Source organism: Sorex fumeus, unplaced genomic scaffold (assembly GCF_029834395.1).
Source record: "Sorex fumeus unplaced genomic scaffold, SorFum_2.1 ptg000122l, whole genome shotgun sequence".
Taxonomy (NCBI): Eukaryota; Metazoa; Chordata; class Mammalia; order Eulipotyphla; family Soricidae; genus Sorex; species Sorex fumeus.
Window position 1 is genome coordinate 12,728,548 of NW_026606179.1, and position 25,447 is coordinate 12,753,994.

At 62.3% G+C, this 25,447-nt stretch overlaps 1 protein-coding gene across 1 annotated transcript in view; it reads right to left on the reverse strand.

Moving 5' to 3' along the window:
• Positions 1-2,468: 2,468 nt before the first annotated feature.
• The window catches only part of BICRA (BRD4 interacting chromatin remodeling complex associated protein), a 47,944-nt gene continuing 24,965 nt past the window's right edge, over positions 2,469-25,447 (reverse strand). The window contains 15 exon segments of the mRNA XM_056136223.1: positions 2,469-2,716; positions 2,718-3,682; positions 4,101-4,203; positions 4,296-4,390; positions 4,502-4,650; positions 5,190-5,251; positions 5,495-5,589; positions 5,758-5,938; positions 6,033-6,671; positions 12,760-12,936; positions 13,457-15,400; positions 17,389-17,454; positions 18,610-18,652; positions 18,785-18,830; positions 19,827-19,928. Of these exon segments, the coding sequence (XP_055992198.1) occupies positions 2,603-2,716; positions 2,718-3,682; positions 4,101-4,203; positions 4,296-4,390; positions 4,502-4,650; positions 5,190-5,251; positions 5,495-5,589; positions 5,758-5,938; positions 6,033-6,671; positions 12,760-12,936; positions 13,457-15,400; positions 17,389-17,454; positions 18,610-18,652; positions 18,785-18,825 (4,674 nt within the window). The 5' untranslated portion in view covers positions 18,826-18,830; positions 19,827-19,928 and the 3' untranslated portion in view covers positions 2,469-2,602.

Sequence of the window (25,447 nt, forward strand, 5' to 3'; positions counted from 1 at the left end):
CCCATGCCTGTCCCCCCAAACAAGATCTTATTTGGTAGTAGGGCTAAACAAGTTAAGATGTGGTAGTAATAAGACAGGTGGTGGATGAGGCGGGTGAGGGGTGGCAGTGCTTGGGGGACCATATAGGATGCTGGGAATTGAACCCGGGTTGGCCACGTGCAAGGCAAATGCCCTAACCGCTGTGCTATCACTGAGTCGCAGGGGGCAGTCAATGTCCTAGCTGAGGATTTCCAGATTCCTTCCCGTGAGTAAAAGTTTATTTCATGAGTCCAAAGATAGTAGAGGGAGGGGTGGGGGAAGGCTCCTTGCTTGACATGCAACTGACCCTTGGTCAGGCTCCCACACCCACATATGGTCCCTACCGGGGGTCATTCACTCCTGAGCACAGAGCTGGGAGTCCCCTCAGAGCACTGTTGAGTCTGACTCAACCCAGCCCCCCCCCAACGAAAATGCAATTCTGTCCTGCATTGTTGGGGGGGGGGCACTTCTGCACATCCTGGGGCTCCGTGGGGCTGGAGATGGAGCCCAGGACCTCACACACACGTGGCCCATGTGCCACGGCGGAGTCCCACCAGTCCCTGCATCTCTTTTCCTTCCAGCACCTCCCCTGGGGGATGGGGGTCTGGAGTCACAGCGAACAGGACAACCCCCCTCCCCCTCCCCCCGCTGGCTTCCTCCCTGTTCTAGTCTGACACCCTCCCTCCCCACACCAAACACACACGTTGGCATGGAGCTTGTGTCTTCAGAAGCCACCTGTGAGTTATCCTGTGAACAAGGGTCTGGACCCCCCAAACATTGAGTAGGCAGATTCTTCCTACTGTGGCAAGTAAGGGTCTGCTCTGAGCTTTAGAGTGGGGTGGGACCGCCTCTTTTTTTTTTTCTCTTTAGGTCACACCCGGTCGAGGTTGCTCCTGGCTCTGCACTCAGAAATTACTCCTGGTGGTTCTCAGGCAACACTATGGGATGCCAGGGATCGAATCCGGGTCAGCATGTGCAAGGCAAATGCCCTGCCTGCTGTACTATCTCTTCAGCCCCCTGGGGCAGCTCTTGTGCTCTTTGTGACTGTATTACTATTTATTGGGGAGCTCTGGGGGCCACACCCGGCAGTGCTCAGGGAGGCGCAGGTGGTGGCGGGGATGTAAGTGGGATCAGTCATGTGCAAAGCAAGTGCTTCCACCTGTCCCTGGGCCTGACTGATGTTAAATGGCCCTCGCGTTTAGGGTGTCATGACAGAAATGCCAATGGGTCACTGAGACTCTACGGACCAGCCTGGCTCAGACCACGCACACCACAGGGGTCCCCATCAGGTGTTACTGGGCCGAGCAGGTATGTGAAGTTCAGTGGACCCCCCTATGAGCCCGCACTCAGACCTCCCCACAATCCCACCAGCCCGATCTCTCACTCTGGGTGTGAAAGGGCCCCCTGGGCGGCTGGGGAGGGCTTTGTGGAAGAGCACTTGCTTTGCAGCCCTGAGGTCTAGAGTCAGAACCCCGGTGCCTCTTACATGCACTCAGGCCACAGCAAAGTGGGTCATCACAAGGACAGTCAAGGGAAGGGAGGGAAAAATGATACAGAACCGCAGACAGCGGGCTAGAGCGATGTGAAGTTCTGAGCATCATTGGGTGTGGTCCAAACCCCCCCAAAACAAAATGCAGACAGGTTGAGGAACCGGTCCAGCTGTCTGTGGGGCAGACTCTCGGCGCTGGGCCAGCAATACAGCGTGGAACCAGGAGGCTCTAAAGAAAAACGCAGGACCCCAAAGCAGGCTCGTCCTGCCCATGTGGGCTGCAGAAACCCTCCCCAAGCACCACCTCTCAGAAGGAGAGGGTCTTCAGAGCTCGTGGTCGCCTCTCCCCCACCTCCACCCCCACCCCCGCTGCATCCCCTGTGCCTGGCGGAAGTGGTCCTCGCGGCTCCCCACCCCCATCGCCAAAGACCCGAAAGCAGCGGGGCCAATGGGGTCGTGGGTACAGTTTTAAAAAAAGGATCGGCTTTTAATTTACAAGAGTTCTAAATGTACAGAATTCTCCCTTAAAAAATTGTTATACACAATAAATACAGTACAAAAACAGTTATTTTACAGTACTCGTTTCGACTCCGCGATTCCAAAATCCGGCGCAGGCGGCTGGCGGCACAAAGAGCCGAGGAAGACTGGAGGGCACTGGGGCCCTGCGGGGGCGCGGCGCGACGCTGGGAGCCCCACGGGGCGGGGGTGGGCCCGCGGGGGGCAGGAGGAGGCCCGGCTGCTGCCCCCCACCCCCGCAGGCCCCTGGACACGGATCCGTGAAGCCACAGGACCACCAGGAGCTCTGAGCTCCCGGGTGCCCCGTGTGCCCCACGTCGGGGCGCAGCGTGAAGGAGGAAGAACCGGGGCAGACCAGAGTGGCCCCCTCCCCTAAATCCGACCCCCCACACCCGGGGCCGAACCCTACTCCCCCACCCCCAGCCGGAGCACGGAGGTGGGGGGTGGAGGGAGGCCTTTGTGACTCAAATAACTTAGGCAAGAAACTGGGGGGCGGGGCGGGGGTTCCCAGCTGTGCCCCCGGAGGCTGAGGTCTGCGTGGCGGGCGCGAGGGTCCCCCCGCGGGGCAGCCCCCCGCTGTTATCTGTCCCATGTCCTGGCGCCCAGGCCGCCGTTGTGGCTGGCGGGCGGGTAGGCGTCGGGCCTGTGCAGGGGCGAGCGCGCGGCGGGTGCGGGGTGCGGGTGCGGGGCGGGGGGGCGCGGGCGCGCCGGCGGCGGGGGGCCGGCCCGGGGCCTGCTGCAGGTTGAGGATGCTGTCGATGGCGCTCTGCAGGTGCTCGGTGAGCGCCGCGTCCTGCGGGCTGTCGCTTGAGAAGCTCGCCTGGTCCACATCCGGCGACTCGGACTTGCGCCGCTTGGCGGGGGGCAGCGCGGGCAGCGGGGGCCCCTCCCAGGCCGGCTCGCGGCTGCCGCTGCCCTGGCCGGCGCCGGCCGGGGGTTCGGGGGGCGCCGTCTTCAGCATGCGCTGGTACAGCTCGTCCTCCACGGCGGCCAGCTCGCGGATCAGGCCGCTAGTGGCCTCGTCCACCTTGCTGGGCAGCGGCGGCGGGGGGGAACTGCCCGCGCGCGCCCGGCCGGCCGCCGCGCCCCCGTCGGCCGCGCCCGGCGCCTCCACGTTCTCCCGGTAGGTCTTGCGCAGGGGCAGGCGCGGGCAGTGCGGCGCCGGGGCCTTGCGCTCGGCCGCGGGCGGGTGCTCCACGGAGCCGTTCATCTGGCCGGGCGCGGGCAGCGGCGGCGGCGGCGGCGTCTCGGCCGCCTTGAGGGCGCTGGGCGGCGGCTGGTGCACGGGGTCCAGCGCCGTGTTGTGCACCACCTTGCTCAGGCCGGCCTCCTGCTTGATCTTGAGCTTCAGGCCGATGCGGCTGCGCGCCTCGTACGTCTTGATGGGCGGCCGGTTGCGCGAGGGCATCGGGCCGTCCTCATCGGCGTCCAGGGCCGAGGCGGCCGGTGAGGCCGCCGCCGCCGCCCGGGCCCAGGTGACCGATGGGCACCCGCCCGCGCCGCCGTGCCGGATCACCAGCTTGGTGGGCAGGTGCAGCGGCGGCGGCGCCGGGGCCCCGGCGGCCGCGGGCGGCGGGTGGCCGGGCCCCGCGGGCCGGGGTCCCTCGGAAGATGCGGTGACGGGGAGGCCGAGCGAGCGCGAGGAAGACACGTATTCGTCTGCAGGTGGCAAAGAGCCCTGGGTCACCGGGCGCCCTGTGTGCCAGCGTCCCCGCATGCCCCGGCTGCTCCTGCGACCCTCCGCCCTCCTCTCTCTGTTCTTTTTTTTTTTTCCCCTTCTTTTTGGGTCACACCCGGCGATGCACAGGGGTTACTCCTGGCTCATGCACTCAGGAATTACTCCTGGGGGTGCTCGGGGGACTATATGGGATGCTGGGAATCGAACCTGGGTGGGCCACGTGCAAGGCAAACGCCCTACCCACTGTGCTGTCGCTTCAGCCCCTCGCTCTGTTCTTTCCCTATCTGCTGCGGGGCTGGGGGAGCACCTGACACCCCCACCTCCCCTCACGACCCCACGGGAATGGAAGCAGAGGGCCAGGCCAGGCTTGGGGGAGCTGGTCCCCCCCGCTTGGCTCACCTGGCTTCTCCTTGGCCAGCTGCTTGTCCAGTGCGAGGGTGGTCTTCTCCTCTTGGATGAACATCCGGTCAATCATGACCATCTCTGCCGAGGGGCTCACCCTCTGAGGGGGAACAAAGAACCTCCAAGTGAGGAGAGGGGGCAGGGAGGGCGCCAGGCCTGCTGGAGGACCGGAAGGGAACCCCACAGCCCTACCCGGGACTCCTCCAGCAGAAGGAGGCGGTATTTATTGAGCATCGCCTGGGTCCTCTTCAGCAGCTGCGTGGAGACCGTCTCGAACTCCTCATCCACTGCAGAAGAAGGGACAAGGGCGGGTGGGGACAGATGGTGGGTAGGTGCTGTCCCCCTCCCCTCCGCCCCAACACAGGAGGACCCCAACACAGGAGGGTCCTGGGCCTCACCCTTGTGATAGTCGCTGGGGGAGGGCAGGGCGCCCTGGTAGACGTGGTAAGGCAGGAGGCGGTGCAGAGCATCCTCGAAGGAGGGGAAGGCGGTCTTGTAATCGGGGTGCAGGACGGAGCCCTGATGTTTGTGCAAATGCTCCAGGAAACTGGGGGGCAGAGGGTCGGGGGAGAGACCACGCACCGCCGGTGTGAGGACAGGACAAACCCCATCCTGTCCTGTCGTGTGCAGAGCAAGCTCCCTGCCCGTCCTGGCCCCTCACCCCCCACCATTTGATGGAGGGCGCTCAGGTAAAGGACCCACGTCCTGACTGTTCCGCATCCTGCCACTGGGGGGCAGCACCACGCCGCGCTGCCTCCACAGGGATGTAGTGGGCACTGGCACCCCCCCCCCCCCCCACACACACACACACAGGTTCCCACCCTGTGCCCGGGGAATCTGTCACCCTGGTCCTCCCCAGCTCTGCTGGGGATTGACTGTGTGGTGGCCGTGTGGAGGCAAACACTCCAGGGAAGTGCCAGTCACCAGCAATGAGGAAACATGCCAAGTGTTCCACCAATCCCCAGGGGCTCCCGAGAGCTGGGGGGTGTGGAACTGGGCCCACACCTGGCGATGCCCAAGACTGAGGCGGGGTCAGCCACCAGCCCCCAGGCCAGCATGTGGCCCTGCTCTCCCAGATGTACTCACCAGGCCTCCTTGCTGGGCTGCAGCGTGGGCTGCTTCTTGGCACTACCCAGCCGGCTCTCACCCTGCGGGGACAGCAAGTGAGGGCGTGGCGCCCCCTCCCGGGACCCCAGGAAGCCCCACCCTGGGGGCTGCCCTCCACCTGTAACATCTCCCAGGACCCGCCAGGCTCGCCTCCCTGCTCTAATGAGGGACCCTGCCTCAGTTTCGCTGCTGGGTCCCTCCCCACGCTGGGGTCGTCTTGTCTCCTCTCCCGGCATTCAGTGCGTCACTGGCCTGCCTTGCCCCTGCCCCCTTCCCAGACTCACCTGCAGTCCCGAGGACTTGCCCACCTTGGCCACACTCAGGGGCGCGAGGTTGCTGGGAAAAGACTTGCTCTCGGCAGGAAGCAGAGGAGGGTGGCCTGGGGGGAGGCGGGCAGACAGGGCTGGGGTCACTGTCCCCCCACACCTGTCCTCAGGTCAGGAGACGGTCCCTCCTCCTCCACCTTCCCTGCCCCAGTGTGGGCAGTCCCATGCCGGCCTCGTGACCCGCCCTCTTCCCCCCCACCTCTCCTGTGTCCCCCACCTACCTGCAGTGGTCATGGGTGATGGGGCAGGGGGATGGCTGGGGGCAGCGACAGTTCCGGATGGGACCTGCCCGCTGACCAGCACCGAGGCAGTGGGGCTGGCATGGGGCCCCAGGCTGGTGGAGGTCTGGGGGGCGGCGGGGGTCCCCCCAGCCTTGTTCTGGATAATGATTCCAGTCGGCACCTGAGGTCGGGGGGACAGGTGGTTGAGGGGTAGGGCAGGTGAGGGGCACAGGGAGGGAGGCAGGGACCGAAGGGGGAAGTCAGGGGCCAGTTACCTGGTGAAACCTTTCCAGAAGACCCTTGGGCTGGGGCAGCGCGGTGAAGGGGGGTGTCACCATCTGGAAGCTCCGAGGAGGTGGCGGTGGGGGTGCTGTGGGTTCGGGGACCAGGTGGAGGGTGGGAGGGGGCGTGGGGGACTTGTGGGGTCCCTGACCGGCTGGGAACTGGAGCTGGAAGTCGGCCGTTGTTGGGGCTGACAGCCTGGTGGGTGTCTCGGAGGAGGTGGCAGGTGTGGCAGAGGAGGTGGAGGCTGAAGGGAGGTGGGGGGCCGAGGGCAGGGGTCCCTCTGGGGGCTGGGACGGGGGGCGCAGAGGAGGCTGGGGTGGGCCGGGGGCAGTGGGGGCCGGGGGACCAGCAGGTGGGGGGACACCCAGCTGGTTCTGGATGACAAAGATGCCCGGCAGGGGGGCGGGGGCCTGGGGCGGGGGGCAGGGGTGCAGGGCGGGCTCTGAGGGCGGGCGGGACAAGGTCTGGGGCTGGGAGGGGGGCCGGGAGTGTGGGCGGGAGGGGGGCCGAGAAGGGGGTCGGGCCGGGTGCGGGGAGGGCAGGTGCGGGCTGTCCCCCAGGGGGGCCTGGTGAGGTAGTGAGGGGGACGAGGCAGGGCCGGGGCCCTTCAGGGGAGCCGCTGCAGGAATCTGGGTGAGGAGGGAGGCAGAGGGGAAGGGTCAGAACCAGCCCTCCAGGACCCCCTTTCACGCCCAACTGGGGCTGGAAGGGCTTCATCAGAGTGCTCCTTCCTCCTGGAACCCCCTACCCCCACGCACCCCTTCTCCACACCCCCAGCGCTCCCACAAGGCGAGCCCCGCAGGGTTGGGGGAGCAGAAGCAGAAGGAAGCAAGTGCGGGGGGTGCTGCGCCAGCTGCCCAGAGGGGAGGCGGGGGCGGGGCCAGCGCCAGGGGGCGGGGTGAGCGGTCAGTGAGCAGTACCGCCGGACCCTGCTGTAAGCTGAAGCCGAAGCCGGGAGCCCAGAGCCTGCAGCCAGCCCGAGGGTGGGGACAGGAAGACAGGAAGGAGGGCAGGACACGGCAGGGGCCCCCCTCGTGGCTCCTGCGCTGTGAGGGGCGTGTGTGCACGCGTGTGACGGAGGTCACGCCCACCGTGCCGCCTACATGTCTCAGCTGCAGACAGGTGCTCCCCACCCCCAGAGACCCTCACTGTGGCCAGACCCCACCCCCAGGCTCAGTGGCTGCAGTCAGTGCCCCTGTCCCGCCTCTGCTGCCCAAGGCCCCCCAAACTGCCCTGCTCCCGAGTTGGACTGTGCTCCAGGCCAGCAGTTGGCTGTCCAGGAGGCGTCTGACGGTTCCCGTGTGCTCGGGGCTTCTCCACCTCCCAGGTCCTTCCTGCAGCCCTGCCCAGCCGGAAACTGAGCAGTTCCGGGCAGTTCCAAACCAAGTGGCCCCGTGTCCATCCCTCTTTCTGACCCTCCAATCATCCATCCTCCATCTACTTCATTTTGTTTTTTGGGGGGCCACACCCGGCGATGCTTAGGGCTTTCTCCTGGCTCTGTGCCCCGGAATCACTCCTAGCAGTGCTGGAAGGACCATATGGGATACTGGGGATCACACCTGGGTTGGCTGTGTGCAAGGCAAGCCCTGGCCCCTGTCCTCCACCTGTTCACCCACCATCCTCCGACTTGCCATCCCCCTCTCTTACCCACTTCCCCTTCTATCCTTCATCCCTCTATTCACCCATCATTTCTTCTTCCACCTGCATCCCCTCACGGCCTTGATCATCCACCCCCCATCCCTTTGTACAACCTTCTCGTTCCTTCCACCCATTCATCCATCACAGCCTCCTCCTGGCCACCGTCCCTGCAAGTACTGCTTGGGCCCCTCCACTCATCTCCGAAGTCTCCACTCAGGAGGGACGAACGCACCTCAGCTTCCCTCACCCTGGCAGGAGCAACTCCCCCATGGGATGCAGCCATGCAGTGACAGGTGGGGCAGGCGCCTTCAGACCGTGTCGCCATGTGCCTGAGGGGGACATGCTCACAGGAGGGGGGCAGCTGGACACACCTCAGTCTACACCAAGGACTTCACAACCCTCCTGAGCCCCTAAACCCATGTCTCAGGGCTTGGTGAGGAGCAAGCAGAGAGTGGGAGATCCCTGCAGGACCTCCAGACCCACCCACTCACAAATCCTTTCATTGGAGAAACGCCACAGGCCCACACTGTCAGAACCACTTGGAGCTCATGATGCTCAAGGGTGACTCTGAGTTAAATTTTTGGTCACTGAAAATTTTTCGAAAATTTTTAACTGGGACTGGAGCGATAGCACAGTGGGTAGGGCGTTTGCCTTGCATGCAGCCAACCCAGGTTCGATTCCTAGCATCCCATATGGTACCCCGAGCACTGCCAGGAGTAATTGCTGAGTGCAGAGCCAGGAGTAACCCCTGTGCATTGCTGGGTGTGATCCAAAAAGCAAAAAAAAAAAAATTAACTGTTGACCTACAGTCATGACCTACAGTTTAAGAAGCTGGGTTTAGCTTAGTCCCACCCAAAGTCAGGGACAATTGACTAAAAGGAGCCAGAGGAGCTGTGCAGGGGTCCAGCACCGGCCTTGCATGAGGCTGACCCCGGTCCCATCCCCAGCACGACAGTCCACAAAGCACAGCTAGGCGTGAGCCCTGGGCACCAATGGATGTGGGGGCTTCCCCTGGCTGCAAAGGAGAAAAAAAACCCAGCTAAGGCAGGTGTTCTGGGCTGGGTGACAGCATGCTCCCAGGGACAGCTTTGCTGAACTGTGGCCAAATAAGGTCTCGTTCGAATAAGGACCAAAATTCACCAGGTGGGGCTGGAGCGATAGCACAGCAGGTAGGGCATTTGCCTTGCATGCGGCCAACCCGGGTTCAATTCCCAGCATCCCATATGGTCTCCTGAGCACTGCCAGGAGTGATTCCTGAGGGCGGAGCCAGGAGTAAGCCCTGTGCATCATTGGGTGTGGCCCAAAAAGCAAAAACAACAACAAACCCCACAAAATTCACCAGGTGAAGGGTGAAGGTAGATGCCTGTAACCAGCTCAGCAGGTCCTGGAAAAACTGTCCATACCAAGTCTGCTAGGGAATATACTGTCACTTTGTTCACCAGTGGCGGCCAGCTCCCTGGTGCCACGGCTCCTCCCCTCTGGTCTGGGGCAAGGCCCCAACAGAAAGGGGCTGAACAAGCTGGAGCAATAGAATGGTGGGGAGGGCATTTGCCTTGCACGTGGCCGACCCAGGTTCAATCCCCGGCATCCCACATGGTTCCCTGAGACCCGCCAGGAGCAATTCATGGATGCCAGGAGAACCAGGAGCAACCCCTGAGCACCGCCGGGTGTGACCCCAAACCAGGAAAAAAGGGAGGATGCTGGGGAGATCACAGGATCCTTCCCTGGGAAGATCTCACTTGCCCCCCCCCCCCCCCCCGCTGGCCCCCTCATTCTGGGGGCACCAAATGAGGGCAAACAGGCCCAGCTCACCGCAGGTACTTAATCCCTCATCACTCATAGGTCAAGAGCAATCACGAGCAACAACCAATGGGAAACGGGGCGGACCCAGCCCTGCACAGGGTATAAGGGAGGAAAGAGCTTCCAGCATCTCACTCCATGCTGCCCGCCTCAGCCTGGGCCTGGAGCCCGGCCACAGACCTGCTTGTGCCACCAGGAAGCAGTGGCCTGTCCTGTGGGAACACTGTCCCTGGGGACCCTCCTGAGGGTGGGGCGAAGAGTCAGTTTGGCGGCTTCTCCAGGGGAAAATGACTGGACAGCAGTCAGGCAAACCGCCAAGGGCACGGTGGCCCCGATCTGGCCGTGAGGCTCTGGGAAGTGACCGCCACCAGCTACACCGAGGGTGGGTGAATTCGCTCAGAAAGACACCATCCGTGGACAGGGCAGCAAGCCCCACCAACTGCAGAAGCATGGGTCAGCTACTGAAATTATCTCTGGGGGCCAGAGTAATAGTACAGTGTGGAGGGCATCTGCCTTGCAGGGTCGATCCCTGGCTTCCCACATGGTCCCCTGAGCATCACCAGGAGTTATCCCTGAGCACAGAGCCAGGAGTGACCTCCAGGGCACTGCCAGGTGTGATCCCAAACCAAATAAAAAACTCAAAGAAATGATAACTCTGTCCCCTCCCCTCATCTGCAAGTGGGCCATCATGCCGCTTGCCTGATATGACATTTAAACAAAAGCAGTCATGGGAGGGGCTACAGGACAGCAGGCAGAGTACCAGGCTGTGCCTGACCTGGATCCAGTTCATGGTCCCATGGCAGGGGCGCCTTTGGGGTGGCCCTACACATCGCGGCAGTGTAGGTCCTGACCCCCTGGCCACGTCCTGGGGCTGTCACATGGCTGCTGGAGAATCACTGGTGTGGCCGCACCAAAAAGTGAAAGATAAAAGGGGCCGGAACAGCCATACAGTGGGGAAGGAGCTCGCCTTGCACACAGCACACCTGGGCTCAATCCCCGGCACCCCATAGGGCCCCTGGATCCCCACCAGGAGCGACCCCTGAGCACAGCTGGATGAGGGCCCGCCAAAACAAAACTAAACTGCAAGGAAAGAAAACGCCTATGAGGTGCTTGGCCCTACAGCAAGATAAGTCTGTCCGCGACGGTGGCATTAGGACCCTAATACTGCCCCCTGCACCCCCATCTGGGGCCTCCAAACCCGACAGAGCTTCGAACAGTCTGTGCCTTCCATTTACTCCACTGCCACCAGGACATCTGGTCTTGGTGCCACTGCCATCTAGCCCCTGGGTGCCTCCACCAACCTCTTGTGTGTGTGTGTGTGTGTGTGTGTGTGTGTGTGCGCGCGCGTGCGCGTGACACTGTGCAGTGCTGGGCTTGGGACCTGGCACGTCCTCAGGTGAGTGTTGGACTTTCCCTCTTGTATGTCCCCAACCCCCCCTTTCGTGCGAGAGGGGTCACCAACAAATGCCAAAGCCCAGCTTCATGAGGCCCTGCCCACACATGGCTCCCAGGATGCCCCTCTTCCTATCCCCCCAATCAGCGCCAGCACTTCCCTGACTCAGGGCCTTTGCAAATGTGGCTCCAGCAATGCAGAGCAGCCCCTGCCCCTTTCCCGATGCCACCACGAGCTTCAGGCTCACTTTTGCCTCGGCTCTCTCTGGCCAGGCAGCCCCTCTCCTCATCCCTGACTCTCAAGACTGGCCCCTAGCATTGAATCGGACAATGGGCGTATGTGGATCCTGTGCTCAGCACTAACAAATCCATCTGCTCCTCTGAGCCCTGGAAGGAACTGGCTGGGCTAGAGCTCAGTGGGGAAGCCCGGGTTCGGCATGTCTGAGGCTCTGGTCTCCACCTTCAGTTGGATGCCCCTCCTAAAGCTGTTTCTATTAATTTTAATCTAAAACTATTTCTGGAGGGGGAGGGCACACCCGGCAGCACATGGGGCTCTGTGCCTAGGGGGGTGGGGATGCTGGAACCCACAGTATCCTGGACACACGGCCCATGCTCCAGCCCTCAAGTTAAGCCATCTCCCCAGTCCTTTCGCTGGTTCTTTGGTTTGGGGCCACACCCAGCAGTGCTCAGGGCTTACTCCTAGCTCTGCACTCAGGGACACCACAGTGCCAGGGTGAGAACTTGGACTGGCTCCATGCAAGACAAGGTGCTTCTTGCCGTGCTAGCTCTCAGGTCCTGGGTCCCAAAGACACATGACACCCACCTTCCACAGTGTGCCCCCACCCCCGACGCTCCAAGATGAAGGCTGGGCTCCGGAACACGCAGAGACAAGAAAGCAGCCGGGAACTCAGATGGCAAAGGAGTGGAGCGGAGCTGACAGGCGGGAGCAAAGCAGACAAAGTGCTCACGTGGTGGAAAATCCACAAAACACGTGCCAGTGGAACAGTGCAATGAAAACACAAGGGCCAGAGTGATAGTCGAGCAGGAAGGGCATTTGCCTTGCATGCACCTGATCCGGGTTCAAGCCCCAGCATCTCACATGGTCCCATGAGTGCTGCCAGGAGTAATTCCTGAGCATCGCCACGTGTGACTCAAAAAGCAAACACAATGAACAAAAAACCCACAAAGAAATAAGGGGAAGATACTTTCACGCCTCCACCAAGGCTGAGAACAAATGCACCCCAAGCATCTGTGGCTGTGGACAGCCTCTAGCTAACCCAGCCACTCCACACCCGCCCCCCGCCAGACTCTACCTGCAAAGGGGCAGACCAGGGGTGGGGGGGCAGGGGTCCCAAGAGCCCAGAGACGACAGCGATAGGAATGCCGAGCAACAAGAATCAAAGAATCCGTCACACAGGAGCACGGGCATGCCCTGGACACACATGGCCTCCTGGGAAACCTGGGGCGACCACACCAGCTCCCCCGCACTGAAGGGAAGGACACGGGACGCAGCCCGTGTGCACAAGAGCCAGATGTGGCGGAATGAGCAGAGATGGAAAACGGGAGCTTTACAGGAGATGGGGGCACCAGGCGCCTGCAACAGCAGGGGGCGGAGAGGACCCCACCGGTCTTGTTTATGTGTACGAGGGAGCAGACGCAGGCAGTGCTGAGGGCGGCATGGGGGTGGGTTCTGCCACACGAAGGTGAGGGGACACTGACACCGTCCACTCCCCGCCCGGAGCACCAGGACCTCCAGCACCCAGGCAGTCAGGAGAGCCCCCCCGGGAGCGCAGGGGGCCCATCCCAAGCCAGCGAGGCAGAGCGGCGGAAGGGCAGCCAGAGCGGGGCGGGCGCGGGCTGTGCGGGCAGCGGCTGCAGCGGCTCTACCTGGGGGCCCGATGCCGGGGCAGCCTGGCTGTCGGGGGCCTGCGGGCCCGGGCCGGCTCCTGTGCTGGCGGGGGTGCTCGGGGCTGGGTCTTGTGAGGGAGGTGGGGCGCTGACTATGACCGAAGCGGGCACGGAGAGGTGGGGGCCCTCTTTGGAGAGGGGCTGCTGGCTCCTCTCCTGCAACAGGGAGGCCGTGCTGGGGTCAGACGGCCCCTCAATTCCCACCCCCGCTGACTCCCCCCACCACCCCCGGTCCCACCCTCAACTCCTGCCAGCCTCCCTGACTCCCAGGCCCGCACTCCCACCCCCGACTCCCCCCAGTACCCATCATCCCCCGATTCCCACCTCCCGACTCCCCCCAATGCCCAAACTCCCCCCCAACTGACCCCTTCAACTCCCACTGCTCCCTCCCTGCCTCCCCCACCCTAGATATACAGAGGGAACAATGGGTCCTGGCTAGGGGGACCCTTTGATACAGGTGCAGAGGCCGGAGCCTCTCGATCCAGGCCCCAGAGCGTCCCCACCCGCCGTCTGTCCATGCCCGCCCCCTGCCTGACAGCCCCCGTGCCCCGTGGAACCACTCCAGCAGGGCAGCCTTCTCCTGTCTGTCCACTCTTGGGCTCCTGCCCCACACCCACCAGCCCCGGCGCTGTTATGCCCCCCTCCCCACCCAGCGCCCTTTCCCATGCCCGGGTACCTGGGGCAGGAACATCTGCAGGGGCTCCTGAGTGAGAACGGCCGTGGCGGGGGCCCCCGATGGCGGCTGCCCCAGGACGATCTTCTCTGGGCTGGCCGCCAGGCCCGGACTGGGCTGTGGGGTGGAGGCCTGAGGCGGGGCGGGGGCCTGCGAGGGCGGCGGGGCCTGCGGCTGGAGGCCCAGCGGCAGCGGCGTACTGACCGCCGGGGGCGCTTGGGGCGCCGCCTGCACCGCCAGGACTGGCGTAGCCTCCCCAGAGGCGGCGGCACTGGCAGGTGGCACCAGCCCTTCAGGGGTGTTGAGCATGGCCACGGCGCTGGGGGGCAGGGTGACCCCCTGGAGCACAGTGGTGGCGGCGGGGCCAGCGGGGGCCGGCTGACTCTGGGTGGGCAGGCTGCCGGCGGCCAGCGACACGGGCATCTGGAAGAGGGCGGGCTGGCCCACCTGGATGGGGGCGGCCGAGAGGATGTGGGCCGCGCTGTGCGGGCCCGAGTGGGGCGCCAGCACGGGGCCCAGGCTCAGGGGGCCCGCCAGGTTCTGGTTGGTGAGGATGGGGTTGGCGATGATCTGCCCGCCAGCGTGGGGCGCGGCGGCCGCCAGGATCTGGCCCCCCACGTTGGCCGGCAGGGCTGAGAGCGGCTGGGGCAGCTGCACGGCCGAGGCGCCGGGCAGCAGAAACTGGTTCTGCCCGGGCAGCACGTGCTGGGCCGGGATGACAATGCTGCTACCCTGGTTGAGCAGGTGGACGCTCATGGGTTTGCTCAGGGCACTGGGCGGCTGTGGCGGGGCGGCCCCGGGGGTGCTGGCCGGGGGCTGCTTGAAGACGTTGGCAGGCAGGGCGGGCGCAGGGAAGCCCGACAGCACCACGTTCTGGCCCGCCTTGCCCGCCGCCATGAAAGTCAGGTTCTGGGGGGCCTTGGGCTGCGGCGGCAGAGCCCCGGCATCGCCCTGGATGGTGAGCGTGGCACCCGCGGGGGCAAAGGGCTTGGGAGTCAGCTGGTAGAGCTTGGAGGACAGCACCCCGGCGGGCTTGGGCTGGATGGGCGTGGGTGTGCGGTGCAGGATCACGTTGGGTGCAGGCACCAGCGGCGACGTGCCGAGGCCGGGGGCCACCGCCAGCGGCTGTCCTGAGGGCGCCCCACTGGCCGCCGCTGTGGCTGCGGCTGCTGCCCCCGCGAACACAGAGTTCCCGTTGAGAGTGGTGGCCACGGCGGCTGGCAGGCTCTTCTGAATGACCAGGCCAGCTCCCTGTGGGGAGACGCCGGCCGAGGCCAGTGTTACCGGCTCCGAGGGACCGGCCGCCGAGGCCAGGTAGCCGCTGACGGGCACCTGTTTGGCCAGGAGCTGCGAGGCAGGCGGGTTGAGGGCCATGACCGGCTGGCCCACCACCTGGATGGGCGCCAGGCCCAGCGTGGCGGCTGCCGTGCCCCCAGGGCTGCCATTGGGCAGGCCCTGGAGCCCAGGGATGGGCTGCAACGTCACGTTGCCCAGGCCCATGGGCTGCAGGAAAGGCTGCACGCTCAGCGCCTTGTTCACCACGTCCGCCGGGGGCACCAGCGCCTGGTGGGCCAGCACAGTGGGGGGTGCCTGCAGCCCCAGCAAGTCGGCGCTGCCCGGGAACAGGGCCTGGGGCCCAGTGGCCACGGGGGCTGCCCCTCCAGCGCCCGCCGCCCCAGAGCCGGCGTCTGCGGGCTGCAGGGCGGGCAGCTGGAAGGGGCCCAGGTCCAGCTCGGCCTCGGCCTCCAACGTCTGTTCGGTGATGTTGGCCTCTTGCAGGCTCTGCTGTAGAATGTCACATGGCTGCTCGGCCGCTCCGGCGCCCCCGCCGCCCCCCGCGGCTGGCGAGCCCAGGATATCATCTTCCAGGAAGTCAAGGTCCACGCTGGGCGCTGGCTGGCTGGGCTCTGGGTTCAGATGGTTGCCGGAAGCTTCTTGGACATGGAGCTATGGGATGGGTGGGGGGAGTGGGGGGGGGGGAGGAAAGGGCAGAGGTCAGTAGGAGGAGGCAGCAGGCACAGACTGGGCTCTGACCCTGGCCCTGACACCAGCTGGCGTGTTTGGCCCCGCGGTCCCCCTGCACATGGGGGCTGGCCGGCGTGGACACTGGCTCACATAGCTTCACAGGCCCTGAGAACTTTGGGGAGGAAGTTTCCAAACTCAAGAGGCCAGAGGCAGGCAGAGGGGGAGCTGCTCCCCTCCCAGGCAGGGCACAGCATGGTGTGCAGGAGGCTTGGATTTGTGCCCCGAAGTTGCCCGGTACTACAGCAACATGCCAGCAGCCCCTGAGCTCTGAACACTGCTGGGCCTGGCTGCCACCCACACGACGGGCATGACAATCTCCCACCCCAGATCCAGCAGCCCCTAACAGCTGCGCGAGTTCTTAACTCTTTGGGTGATGAACCCTGACCAGAAAGGATGGGGGTACCCTTGGGGAGAAGCACACTTGTGCCTTTCAGAACTTTCTGGAACATTCTTCCTGCAACACACAAGCAGCTTGCGTCCCCTTGGAAGAATCAGCAGAATCTCTGGGTCTGAAACACGCCTAGCCCCAAGGTGCCAGACACGTGACTGGTGCCCGCAGGCCTGGGAGTTGGTGGTCACATGAGTGCTTCCTGCTGGGGCCCACTCCGGGAGACAGTGCTCAGGGCTGCGGGCCTGTGCGGGCAGGTATGGACGGGCTCTGCCACAGAGCTGCATCTCGGCCCAGCCGGCAGATGCCTTTTGGGGCTCCCCAGCTGCGCCCAGGGACAAGGGGTCACTCTTGCCAACCCTCTGTCCGGTGGTGTGGTCCTGAAGGGCCAGTGCTGGAAGCCAGCTGGGAGCTGCTGGGACTCAGGGGCAGCAGGGGGACTATAGTGTGAAAAAGCCTCCTTGTCAGGGTGTCGTGAATGATGCTGGTAGGTTCCAGTGCAGCATCCACGGGCCCTGAGCAGGGACCTTAGCAACTCGGACACCGACCCATACCGCCACCAACACCAACACTGACAAAACATCAGTGAGTTTCTGGGCAGGCAAGCTGGCTGCTCAGTGAGTGCGGGTCTCCCTTAAGTCAGGCCTGAGGCTCAATCCCAGGAGGCAACAGGCGTTGCAACCCGGAAATGCACCCAGATCCCAAAATATGAGTGAAACTTGAACAATAAACAACATATAGCGGGGACTGGAGAAACAGGAGAACAGGCAGGGCACTGGCCAGCACGCCGTATGGTCTGAGCCCCGCCAGGGGCAATGGCTGAGCAGTCAGTAACCCCTGAGCATGGCTGTGTGTGGCCCCCAGAACAACTATATAACATGGCAGCTTCGCTAAGAGTCATGATAGGCTGGGAAATGGCACAGGCCTGGCACATACCCGACCTGGTTCGATCCCTAATACCTCATGATCCCTGAGCCCCATGGGGGGAAAATGGTGGTCTGGTGACCCTCAGGCCTGGCACTGAACTGACAACCAGAGAACACCCTGTGGGGCCCCAGGCCTCCTGGGAAGCCCTGGAGAACCCCAGAAAAGGCTCATGATGGCACACAGAGATTGGCCTTCCCCACCTGTCCCCACAGTGGCATGACGGCCACCTGGGGCCTGTAGCCACAGCCCCTGTGATGGGAGAAGGTGCTGGGGTGTCTCTGGAGTGTGGGAATGAAGTGACGACCAAATCTGGCCCAGGGCAGGAGGGGAGTCATCCCCTAGGGCCCGCCCCCCCCGCCGCCAGGCGAGGCCAGGCGGAGCAGAAAGATCCCCTCTTGGGAGTCCCCCATGATGGCTAGGCTGGCAGGACTTCAGCACCCCCTCCCACCCCCACGGTCCCCGAGCAAACCCCAGAGTTGGGGTCTACCTCAACCCTCCAGGCCACTGTGGTCCTCCAAGCCCCAAGGCAGCCCTGTCCTGCAGGGGTGTCCCGGCACGGGCAGCCTGGAGCATGCCAGGCGCCGCGGGCACTTACCCCAGGACCTTCATAGAAGGCACTTTGGGGCTCCCCGGGGTTATCCAGGAGGTCATCACCATCGAGCTGCAACGAGACCCCCCCCCACCCCGGTCAAAGGTCATCCAGGCAGGCCAGGCTCGGGCCAGAGACTTCTTAGGGGCAAAAAGCAAAACAAGGCAGGAGGAGAGGGGGTGTCAGGAAACTTCCCCCAAAAGAGCCCCAGAGGACAGCACGGTGGCTCATGGGAAGTCCCAATGCCCCCATGATGCCCCCAGCCGCCCCCATACCTGCTTCAGCCCCAGGACCTGGCTGGACCCTGCAGGACAAGCCCCGGGCACCTCCCTGCCAGCTCCCTCCCAGGCCAGCAGCATGGTCTGGCCTGCAGCCAAGGCTCGTTCCTGGGGCACCCAGTGATCAAACATTGGTCACGCGGAGGTCCCCTGAGTTTCCTCTCCCGCCAGGTGCCCTTCTCAACTCCCCATGGGGACATTCACAACCCGGCCTCGACTTCCCCGACCTGTTCCCAAACCCCTTTCCCTGCAAACATCCAGTGCTCAGGCCCAAATCCAGGGTGCAGAGGGACACCATCCCAGACCCCGACTCTGGGACTCCAGCCCCCCTGTGCCCAAGCATGGTCCAATGGTCCAGCAGCCCTGAAGGGACCACCCACGGTGTGGGGGGGTGCATCCCCACCCCACCAGTCCTCATGGAGGCCTGCGGCCAGGGGACCAGACAGGCCTTCATGGAGCCTGGGCCTGCACATGTGGGCAGGACCAGTCCAAGACCCCCAGATCTGCAGCACTGCGTTACTGAGGGCGGGAGAGGATCACAACCCCTGCCCAGGTCCCTCTGAATCCAACCCTCCCATCTTCTCCCCCATCTGCCACCCTCACAATGCCGAGGCTCTTGCCGGCCAGGCACCCCCACCAGGCTGAGTGTCCCTTTTCGGCTGGCCCCGCCTGCTCCTCCTGACTGACCCGCAGGCCACCGGGCCACACCACAGAGCCGCCTCCACACTGTACCCCATTCACTGTCTCTCAAACCACCTTCCTCTCTGCTCTGGTGCTGGGGGTGGACCCGGGCTCATGCAGGCCAGGGGGTGCCTGGTCCGGCCCCTGCCCTGGCTCTTCTCATGGGCCTGCATGGTGCCCCCCACCACAGGAGGGCATGTATGTGCTGGGTGCAGGGCCTTGGTCGCAACCCCCCACCCAGAGGTGCCCGTGGGGCCCTGGCACTCACCTTCTCGGATCCATGTAAGAAGTCATTGAGGGCCTGGGGGTCACTGGAAGAGAGAATGGGGGACAGATACTGAGTGGGAGGGGGGGCAGCACTTGGTTAAGGTGGGGTCAGGGGGCAGGGGCATGGCCAGGACAGGCTGGGGGGAGGGGCGGGACAGGGGGTGCTGGTCACTCACCAGATCACGTCTAGTAAGCATCTCCCGTCCTCATCATCCATCGCCACTGGGCGGCCGGCGGGGGTAAGGGGACAAGGTCAGTCTGCGGGAGGCACACCCCGCCCCCAGTACCCAGGGCCAACCCCCCAACCCTGGCCAGCCAGGGGGCCTCTGCGCCCTTCCCAGCCGGGTCACGCCCACGATTCCCCGCCACGTGGAGACGTGTGCAGATGCCCTGAACACGTGTGGCACCCCAAGAGGCGAAGCCCCCAGATGAAGGACAGGCCCAGGGAGCCCTCACAGCCCAATTCAGGCTGCCCGGCATCCCTGGCCTGGCCTGGAGCAGTGGGTGGGAGCTGGGTGCAAAGGACACAGTGGGTAGGGCGGCTGCACCCAGGTTCTGGAGGCTGGGAAGGGCCCTGTGGGCTCCCAGGAAGGAAAAGGGGCAGGAGGGAGGCTGGCGAGGCTGGCAGGCAAGCTGGAGACAAGGATGGGGGCAGCTTGCCCTGAAACAGCTGCTCCTGCCCTGGCCCCTGACCCCAACCCTGGCGGCCGGCCTGGCCCCTCGACTCAGCTGAGGTGCCCCCCTCAAGCGCCCCCCACCCCCAAACACACAGGCCCCCAAAAGAACTCCTTCACCCCTGACCCGTTCAGGCTGTGAATGCCTGTCTTTTTGGGGGGAGGGGGTCAGTAAACCTCCCTGAGGATGTGTCTTACTACGAACATGTGACCTCGGAAGCACCCAGAGCATTCTCAGCACCCGCAGTGTTTCCCCCCAGCCCAGCTTCCCGCTTCCCCTGTCCCTAGATGCTTAGGGGCACTCTGAAGGAGCACTGTGGGGGAGTTTGGCTTAGACCCTCCAGTCTCAATGCGAGGACTGTCCCCCAAGATGCTTGCGGCAGGCCCCCACCTCTGCCTCCTGCAGCCTACGGCACCCCCCCATTCCCACCCCTCCCCAGCCCAGGGAAGGACCAGCAAGGAGAAAGCAGGGGTGAGGGGGGCTCTGATGACCAGGGAAGGTCCCGGAACACGCAGGGCCGAGTGGGGGTCTCGGCCTGGTTACCTGAGCTACGAACGGATCATGAAGGGAAGGAGGGGGGCGTCCACTCCAGCTTTACACGGGGCCCCCGGCTGGGGACGGGGGGAGGGTGCTTTCGAGAGCCAGCTGCAGAGAGAAGGAGAATGGGGTGAGGAGGGGGGATGGGGGGGTGCGTGTAGCTCCTGCTGGAGTCGGACTCACGACCTGCCCAGGAAGGCGCTTCTCCTCCCGCTCCACCCCAGCACCACACTCGGCCCCCTGCTCTGCCAGAAGCAACCCTTGAGCACCGTGGGGGGTGTCCTCCCCCACAAGCAAGAAAAGAGTGGGAGAGGGAGCAGCAGTGAGTTTAAAGGACACGCACTCACAACATGAGCTGTCACATCTGGCAGGTTGCACACACAGATACACCCCGCCAACACACACACCCTCACATGCACAGATACATGCACACGCGTACACATATCAACACACACATACCCTCATATGCAGATACACACGCATACACACACATCAATACACACCCTCACATGTACACACAGGTACAAACACATACCCTCACATTCATACAAATACACACATACCCTCATGCGCAGCTACATGCATACACTTACGTATGATCACACACACACCCTCACATGCACACATACACACATACCTTCACATGTACGCACATATGCCCTCACATGCACATACACACGTACCATCATGTGCAAACATGCCGACACACACCCTCACATGCACACACACCAACAAATGCACACACATACCAACACATACACATATGCACATCGACACATACGCTCCCGGCACTCCCCCACACCCCCACTGCAGCACATGGCAGTGTGCACAGGTGACTCCGTCTTTGACACTCGGGCAAAAGTGGCCCGATACAGGGCCTGGAGCGGGGACCGTGTCCAGCCATGGGGAATCTCATCTCTCAACACCTCACACCAGCACAAGATGCTGCTTCAGTGCCTTCATTGCTTGGGAACATCACCAGGGCACAAAAAAAAAAAAATGCAAACACTCAGCAGGTGGGAAAAGACACCCAGGGCTGCCCTCTGGCGCCAGAAGGCGGATCTCCAAGGGCCTCTGGGCTGCAAATCCAGAGTCTGGGACCACAGCCTGCTGGCATGGGGCTGGCCTGCTATGGGCACGGCAGCCCTTCCTGCAGCCCTACACAGAGGCTGCAGCTGCTCGGCAGGGACCCGAGTCGAGGCTGGCCACCCCGTCACACTGGTCCTTCATCACACACCAGACACTCCGTACTCTAATTCCTGCCGAAAGTTGGGGACACCATGAGGCTGATACACTAGGATCAAACCAGCACGTGGGTGGTACTGGAGATTGAACTCACAGCCTGGTGCTTGCGAGGCACGTGCTGTACCACTGAGCCATCCCAGACACCTTAACCTCCACCGGCAGGAGCCCTGGTGGCCTTTGCCCCCCACCCCCACACAAGGGCAGGGTCTGCCTATGGGGGAGCTGTCTGTGGAAGAAAGGACCGTGTCTGCAGAGAGGAGGGAGCAAGTGTGCACACTCCCCAGGAGCCATGGGAAACGGCCTTCAGCGAGGCTCCCCATGGACAGGCCAGTCCTGGGGGGAAAGCCAATGGGGACCATCGCGCCAGCCCTTTCCTCAGAGGGGAGATAAAACAACTGAACGTGGCCCTGAGGAGTCCACAGGTGCCGCAGACCCCAGGGCCCTGGCGTCCTCCTGCATGGCCCGCCACCGTCTGTGCTCACTGTGCGATGCATGAGGACGCAGGGCCGGGCCAGAGGTGTACAGGGACTGGGCCACCGGGGTGCATGCCAGAGGAGTGCAGGGAGTCTGGCCACAGCTCCGAGCTCCGGGTCTGCCTGTCACAGCCTGGCCCACTGGGTCGCCAGTGAGGCCCTGGTGAGGCATGAGCTGAGGACCCCCAGGAGGCTCAGGAAGGAGGGAGCCGCCACACTCACCCCGCCCATCCCTGCCCGAATGCTATAAAAAGCCAGAGGGCCAGGGCTGGCGGGCTGGCAGCCAGCCCGAGGGAGGGGCCAGGAGGGACAATGACACAGCGCCCACATGTCCTGAGGCACAGGCCCCATGGAGGAGGTCAGTGCCCGTGATTGACCCCGACTCAGCCAGGGGTGCCCTCTGGGGGTCTCTGAGCGAAGGGCTGACAGCTTCCAGATGCTTCCCACACCCACCTGCCCGCAGTGCTATCCAGTGCCAAGCCTGTGGGTGACGCTCACCAAAGGCCACATGGACAGAACAGCACAGAGCCAGCCCTTCGCAAACTCTGGGGTGCAGCTCTGAGGGCGCCACCAAGCCAGGGGTCGGGAGTAGGGACTGTCTTTTTAAGTGGATGGGACGGAGTCAAAGGGACAGAGGCAGCCTTGCGGTCAGCACAAAAGTCAGTGTGTGACACTGCGGGTCCAAGTGCGGGGACCTGAACAGAACCAAACACATTGTGGGCTGGAGTCATGCAGCTTTGGAAGGATGCACCACGGCAGGAATGCGGTGTGGCCTTGCCCATCAGAGGCCCAGGGCTCAACAATCCAGTTCTGTGCTCCCTGGCACAGCAGACAAAGGACTAGGCTGAGACAGCGGCCTCCTGTTCCCTTGATTCAGCCTCCTGGCAGCGGAGATAGCCAGGATTCTCAAAAGCCAAAGTTTACAGTTTTGGATTCTGCTCAGTGAGACTTCCAGGGAAGTCTGGAAAATAGGGTTAAAGACAGAGCTTCTCTAGAGAGAAATTCTTGGCTCCCTGCTTCCAGCTTTGAACAGAGCTGAAATGACTGGCGCTGTGGCAGCCACTCTGCCATCAGGAGACAAACATCCCAAGGCAGGTAAGCACACCTGCCCGTGGACAGCTGAGAGTACAGGCCGAGGCTGTGATCGCTTCCTCTCCAGTCTTAAGACCTTGCAATTCTTTCAGCTGAAGCCATGGTTTGTTTCTCCATTATCTGCAGCACAATTAGACATGAATAAGGTTATCCTTCTAGATATCCTGCAGCCCCTGTCCAGGGCTCTCTCCTCATTCAGTGGAGCCAGAACCACATTCAGTGGATCACCAACAGGTCGGTGATGGGAACCAGGAAAATAGGTCACTGAGGCCAACTGCAAAGGAGGCCAGAGAGCCTCTAAGTCAGCCCCCCTAGCAAGAGACACGACCTCTAGCAGAGACACGGGCCTCGAGACTCCCAGCCTTTTAACTTGGGCTGCTTTGGGCCAACAAAATGTGGCAGACAGGATGGTACAGGGGCTCTGAGCTGGGTTGCAGGAGAATGTGAAGCACTTTTCCTCTGCCCGGCAGTCACACGGAACAGCTGGGTCATGGAGATGGGAGCGCAGACTCCAGACTGGCCCCCAGGTGCCCTGCCGCACCCCATCCCAACCCCAACCCTTGGAAGCCTGGGGTGCTGAAAGCAGTTTCACATTTTTTTTTTGTGAGTGGGGCGGGGGAGTTGGGGGGGGTGGGGAACCAAACCTGCAGCACTCAGGGCTTACTCTGGCTCTGAGCCCAGGAGTCACTCCTGGTGGGTCTCAGTGGGAGGACGTCTGGGATGCCCAGGATTCAATCCAGGTCAGACGCATGCAAAGCAAACACTCTCCCTGCTGAACTATTGCTACTTAAAACTGTGGGTTGCAACCCCATTTGGGGGTCACATACTTGAACGCGGGGTCCCGTATGATAAATTCCTTTACCAGTTCCTCTGCATAAATGTTTGATTTGCACTCCTGTGTTAGTGATATACCAGGGACCACGTGAAAAATCCTTCTGTGAAAAGGGGCTGGCTGATGCTCTGAGGGCAGAGTACATGTTTTATATGCAGGAGGCCCAGGTTCAAAGCCACAATGCTGCACGGCTGCCTGGACAGGGTGCAGTCCCCAAACACTGATGGAGGAAGCCCGAATGCTAAATAAATGTAAAAATAATAATAATTTTTTTTTTTTTGCTTTTTAGGTCACACCCGGCGATGCTCAGGGGTTACTCCTGGCTCATGCACTCAGGAATTATTCCTGGTGGTGCTCGGGGGACCATATGGGATGCTGGGAATCGAACCTGGGTCGGCCATGTTGGCTGCGTGCAAGGCAAACGCCCTACCTGCTGTGCTATCGCTCCAGCCCCAATAATAAAAATTTTTAAATTTAAAAAAATTAAAATTTTTTTTAAATAGAGAAGGGGTGGGGCTGGAGTGATAGTACAACACGTAGGGCATTTGCCTCACATGTTGCTGACCCGGGTTCGATTCCCAGCATCCCATATGGTCCCCCAAGCACCGCCAGGAGTAATTCCTGAGTGCAGAGACAGGAGTAACCCCTGTGCATCGCCAGGTGTGACCCAAAAAGCAAAAAATAAATAAAAATAGGAAGGGGTCACAAGTGCAAAGTGATTGTCCTGTTTAAGCCACTTTGAGTCAGCATGAAAGACCCAGTTCTGACCCATCCCATCCAACCGGGACGACCCCCATAGGGACAAGGACACGCGGCGCCACGTAACTCCCAGGCCCGTGCTCCCCCCCACCACCCTTCACGTGGTCCGCCGGCCCAGACTCCACAACAGACCCGGGCTCTGCACCGGAAGTTCAGGTTGGAGAAGCAGCGGCAGCTGTGCGGCGAGCCACAAGGGGGCGCTGTGGCGGGCTGCGGGTCTCCTCGGAGCCCGCGTGCAAGATCCCTCAGCCCCTTTCGGGTCCTGGGGCCAAGAAGGAAACCCTGGTGGTGGGTGCAGACCCATCCTGACACGTGAGAACCCATTGGCACAAAGCCACTGTCCCTCCTGCTGCACTGCCCTCGGAAGTAACTTTTCACCTTTTCTTTCAAAAATCGTGTTCTTCATTTTATTATTTGAGAGGTAACTTTTTTGTTTTGGGGACAAACCCAGTAGTGCTCAGGGATTAGTTCTAGTTCTACGCTTATGGGATGCAGGCAGGGATTGAATCCAGGGCAGCTGCATGCAAGGCAATGCCCTCCCAATTGTTCTATCAATCACTCAGGCCCAGACAGCCACATCTGCAGAGGAACTCCATCATGAGCTTTTATTTGTATTTTTTTTCCTTTTTGTGTCACACTCAGCAATGCACAGAGGCTACTCCTGGCTCTGCACTCAGGAATCACTCCTCGTGGTGCTTGGGGGACCATATGGGATGCTGGGAATCGAACCGGGGTCGGCTGCGTGGAAGGCAAATACCATACCCACCCAGCCCCCACCATGAGCTTTTAAATAGGCTGAAGTGACATCAAAGGACAGGTCGGAGCCATGGCCACCACCAGGGACACTGTGCCCAGCCAAAAGCAGATCTGGCTGCAGTGTTGGTACCTTGATTCTGGACACCTGATCTTAAAAAGAGGAGGGTCAGAGAGATAGAACCACGGGATGCAGCCAACCTGGGTTCGATCCTCAGCACCCTACATGGTCCACCGAGCCCTGTTAGGAGTAATTCCTGAACAGAGTCAGAAGCACTGCAGGGGTGGGGTGGGTGGGGCACACTGTAAGTAAACACACACACCCCGCAAAAAAAAAAAAAAAAAAGAAGACCTCTATCTTCTGTTACAAATAACAGAAGATAGAGGTCGTGTGTGTGTGTGTGTGTGTGTGTGTGTGTGTGTGTGTGTGTGTGTGTGGCCTTATACAGTGGCAGGAAATTAACACATGTAAC